Raw genomic sequence first — 4,640 nt, forward strand, 5'->3', positions numbered from 1 at the left:
AGAAAGCCCTCTCCCTCGTGAATATTGTACATTCAAGTGAACCTATGTCAATTGATAGTGTTTCCGTCCAGGTAGTACTTACGATCTTTTCCATAGAGATCAACGCTTGTAGCGTAGCGTCCGGCATTGTGTCCTAAAAGCACAGGAACCATATCTTCCCGGGTCCGTAAGACGTAACTTCCCGATTGGTTTCATTTCCGGCTATGGAACTTTGCCGTAATTGTATGTTGAACGTTGCGCCAATGGCGTACAAGGTAGTCGGAAAGGCGCGGCAATGTCGTATGAACAGTACCAACTTCGCCATCCGTAGCCTTTTGCATAGTAATAGGTCACAATGATTCAAACAGACGCCGGTTGTTGGGTAATACAGTTGCTCACGTATCCAGCGATCTCACGTCCGAACAGGTATGCACTCACTCATTGGCTCGTTAGTTCTTACTTCTTGCTTCGACTTCGATTGCCAGATCTCACGATCCATCTCACGGGCCAGAGAGGACACCGACAGTCATGTCCAAAGAATATGCCATGTTCATGTCATGTGCAGCGGGAGGAATTCATGTTCATGTTCATGTCATGTCATGTGCACTGTGAAGCATAGAGTCTTGGCATTGTATGAAAATCACCGGGAACTATGTGGTTATCGATGCCCTACACCTCTTCAGCTTCAGAAACTTGAATCACGAAGTCATCCTCGACCACACCGGTGATCTGCCAGTGTTTCAAGCATTCTAATGCTTCAATGATCGATATGCTCAGCTGGGACCGGGACCATGAGATGGTACGCCGTGCACCACTAAACACACGTTCCGACTCTGCACTCATCGATGGTGCGCTTAGCACATCAAGAGCGTGTTGACAAAGTAGAGGATAAGCTTCCTGCTGTGACGGCTGGATCCACCACTGGATCACCGACTTCGCCGTGAAATCCAAATTGTCAGATGGGCCCGCGATGAAACGCTCGAACTCGTCCAGAAGGCCTGCACCTTTGCTCTGTTGCTTTTTCTGAATAGACAACTGCCAACGAGCAAAAGGGTCCAGGTCCAGAGCTTCAGTCACCGGCTCTTCACCTACAACCGTCGCTTCAACGTTGTGGTGGTCAAGCCGTGTATACCACAGTGCTCTGGCCCGTTGAATTCCTTCTTGAACCCACCTCTGCTTCCATGCCGCAGTGAGATAGTTCTTGCGTTTATTAGGATGCAACAGGATTGCGGTGACGTAGGCTGCAGACTGATCAATGAGCTTGTAGTACTTGTCGAATGCGTACCAGCATGTCATCAGGCTCTGGAGAAGCTCCGGATTGCTGCGGTATTTGTCCTTGCATTCGCCTAGGTGCGTCGCGAGAAAGTCCATGGTTTCTTGCACCGCGTCCAGCGTCACTTCATCACCCTCCAACTTCTTACAAGCGATCTTGAATGGTACGAGAATGTCGATCGTGATCTTGACGAGGCCCCATTCTCTTGTGGAGAGCTCGAAATCAGCCAAATCTTTCGGGTGGTTGTGGATCAACTGGCTGTAAGAGTCGCGTAGCTGATAAGCGCCTTCGAACTCGTCGTACCAACTGTGCCACCTTGTGTCGTCCGGTTGGTGCAAAGAGCGCCCAGCAAGACACTTGAACTCTTGGAACAGCCTATCCGACCTGCGTAAGTACGCTCCGAAAGCGTGTATCTTCTGATGCGGAGCAACAGTGATCCATCCGCCTTCCGTGCCGCGGCGCGATAATACTGCGATCTCTTCATCGACCTCGCTCCCACGCAGATCAGCTTGTCGCAATGCTTCCTCGACAGCCTCGTGATCCTTCGCGAACAGGGATGCTTGCATTGGAAGGTTGATGATATGACCAGCGCAGCGCAATCTACCCTCCACGGCGTCCCAATCTGAGTCGAGGCCTTCCGAGAGGGTGCGACACATGGTGTCGTTACAAGTGGCGTTGTCGGTCGTCGTGTATCCGAGCAGATTCTTGATACCATAGAGATCCAGCACACGGATCACTTCTGCAGCGACCAGGGACCCGGCATGGCCATCTGGCATCTCAGCGAGCGCAAGTAATGCTTTGCAGACGATGCCGTCGGCACGTAGCCAGTGCGCGGTAATGGCCTGCAATTCCTTGCGGTTCGGCGAATGCCAAGTGTCGGTAGTAAGATGGATCTTACTCCTACTCTGGCGAAGGAGCGCTGCGAGCTCTGTACGCTTTGCCTCAAAGGTGCGTTTGATATGGTTTGCAGTAATTGTCGGAGAGTCCCATAGGGATGTCGTGGCCATATAGTTAGCGGCATGTACAAGCGTACTCATCTCCGGCCAGCAGGGAAGCCGGAGGGGAAGGTCTCTACGGACGATCAGTCGTAGGATTGCTTGCTGAATGCGGTCCTTGTCTGCTACGCTTCTCAGTAAGTCACGAAGCTCGGACTCTGCTTGTTTATCTTTCACAAGTCTCTGCTCTCCGAACATGGCGGCCAGGTCTTGCTGCTTAGCTTTCTTGACAGCGCCAGGTTCAAGTTCACCAAGTCGGAGGCCATGGTGCCGTTCTAAGTGCCAGCGGATGCCGGCAGCGCTGACCACAGAGTAATCCTCGCAACCTGTGCACGAACAATACCAGATCCTTCTTCCTGCCGAATTCCTTGTCAACTCAACGCCTGGTATGGGTTTACGGGAGTGCTCCCAGAGCAGCGGATTGAGACTGCGGCCGACCTTCCTCTTGCGTGAGCTGGTGCCGCTGGCCTCATCGTCAGACAAGCTTGATGCCGCCATCGCAATGACGGAGAGTTAGACCTCAGGGTCCGCAGATGTCTCGACTGGATGAAGATCAGGGGGGCCGAGAACAGGAATGACTCCGATTGGCTCAATCGCCGGCCCCGCGTTTTCGCCACTGTTTCAACCAGGGTCGTGCAAGTCGTTCAGGCTGTAGACGACCCATTGTGCAGGTCATACTCGTCACGATTGGACATAATGAACATGTTCATGTTCAGACGCTCTATGTTCATGTCATGTCGGATCAATGAACAGGACATGACATAATGGACATAATGAACGTAATGGGCTGTCGGTGGACTGTCATAATGAGACAGCCTTCATTTTACCACGCAGTATGCCCGCCATCAACTACCAGGTTGTTGCCCGTCATGAAGGATGACGCGTTGCTGAGCAGGAAGAGTGCGGCGCCCTTGAATTCCGAGGGATCAGCTAATCTCCCCATCATATTGTCGGCTTCCCACTCTTCTTGCAGACCAGGCGTTGCCGCTAGCTCATTTCTCACCATCGGAGTTATGGCATGACCAGGACTCAATGCGTTGACGCGGATTCCACCCTCCCCGTTGGACTGCACTTTGCTCCATTCCATTGAGAGGTTTCTCGCTAGTTGAATGACAGCCGCTTTACTGGCATTGTACACCGGTGATAGCATGCCTTTGTTTGCAATTAGCCCGCTCGTACTGGCGACCAGACATATGCTACCGCGGCTATGATACTTGAACATCTGCCTGGCGCACGCGTTAGCTGTCTCCAGCACGCCAATGAAGTTAGTGTCGAGCAGGCGCCAGGCGTCTGGCACGTTGTATTCGATTGAGGGACAGACTCGCAGAATACCTGCAGCTGCTATGAGGCCATCGACCCGTTGCTTCTTGTCGGCGATGCTTGCCACTGCGGCGTCGACTTCATCAACATTATCGACATCGACACGGCGGTAATGGAGAGCGCCAGCGCCAGGCTCACGTTGCAGCTGCTCATTTACGACTGCGAATTCTCCATCCGGCTGCTCGTTGTGATCGAAGCAGTAAATCTCGCCGCCGGCCTCGGCCAGCGACTCGGCCATTGCAAGGCCCAGACCGCGCGCACCACCGGTGGTGATATACACGCGATTGGACAGGTCGAATTGTGGGGATATCTGTTTGGCGAGGTTGTCGTTGTGAGGTCCCTGCATTGGGAGAGACCCGTGACGACGACTAGATGCTTGGTTTTTGGACAGTGGCTTGGATATTCCTTCGGATAATTTCCGAGATTGCGCATTACAGTCACGTCTCCGAGACGAAACGTGGGAGAACGGGGCGTTGTTCCGACTTGAGGTGATATGGAAGCTGTGTTTCAAGGTTCGAGAGCGGTATAGGTTGCGAGCTAGTTGGGTTTGAACTGTGGACTGCATCTTCGAATGATACGTGCAAGGGGTACCTGTGTCTGCTGGAGTGGTGGTGTGGAATTAGGAAAAAGAGACTGGAAGCTTCTGCACGATACAAAAGCGATGTGCTTCAACGACTGCACAGATTGTTTACCTAGTGTCGACCGCTCGAGCCCTTATGACGCGCATTCTGTTCACATTGCGCGTGAGCCCAGCGTATCCGAAGCTTACAACTTCTGACGCACATCACTTGCTACATGTACGCTTTAGGTAGAACTAACCCGACAGCTTACGAGTTCGGAGCCACAGGTCAGCGAAGCGTGGACATCCCGTCCGGTACACCCGGTTCCCTAAGCCGATTCCTGGTATCATCTCTAGACACTTGATTGTTGAAATACCTTCGAACTCTACCCCGCAATACACGATTTTACGGTCCTATAACCTGGACTTTGCGTGGATGTAGAATTATATGATCTTTAGACGTACCCGCAAAGGTGGACCAAGCAATTATAGTCGGTCACCACTTTTCTCATGG

General features: G+C 52.4%; 2 protein-coding genes across 2 annotated transcripts; both read right to left on the minus strand.

The window, feature by feature from the left end:
- Positions 1-648: 648 nt before the first annotated feature.
- On the minus strand, positions 649-2,745 carry WHR41_09365 (uncharacterized protein; the record flags this gene model as incomplete). Its single annotated transcript, XM_069377968.1, has 1 exon — positions 649-2,745. The coding sequence occupies one exon, from the start codon at positions 2,743-2,745 to the stop codon at positions 649-651; it is 2,097 nt and encodes a 698-aa protein (XP_069225245.1).
- A 325-nt stretch (positions 2,746-3,070) lies between these two features.
- On the minus strand, positions 3,071-3,913 carry WHR41_09366 (uncharacterized protein; the record flags this gene model as incomplete). The annotated part of the gene is made up of 1 exon (XM_069377969.1): positions 3,071-3,913. One exon carries the CDS (start codon positions 3,911-3,913, stop codon positions 3,071-3,073), a length of 843 nt encoding a protein of 280 aa, XP_069225246.1.
- Positions 3,914-4,640: the final 727 nt, after the last annotated feature.

This window comes from Cladosporium halotolerans (genome assembly GCF_011745625.1).
Source record: "Cladosporium halotolerans strain TM138-S3 chromosome Unknown Sca63, whole genome shotgun sequence".
In the NCBI taxonomy this organism is placed as follows: domain Eukaryota; kingdom Fungi; phylum Ascomycota; class Dothideomycetes; order Cladosporiales; family Cladosporiaceae; genus Cladosporium; species Cladosporium halotolerans.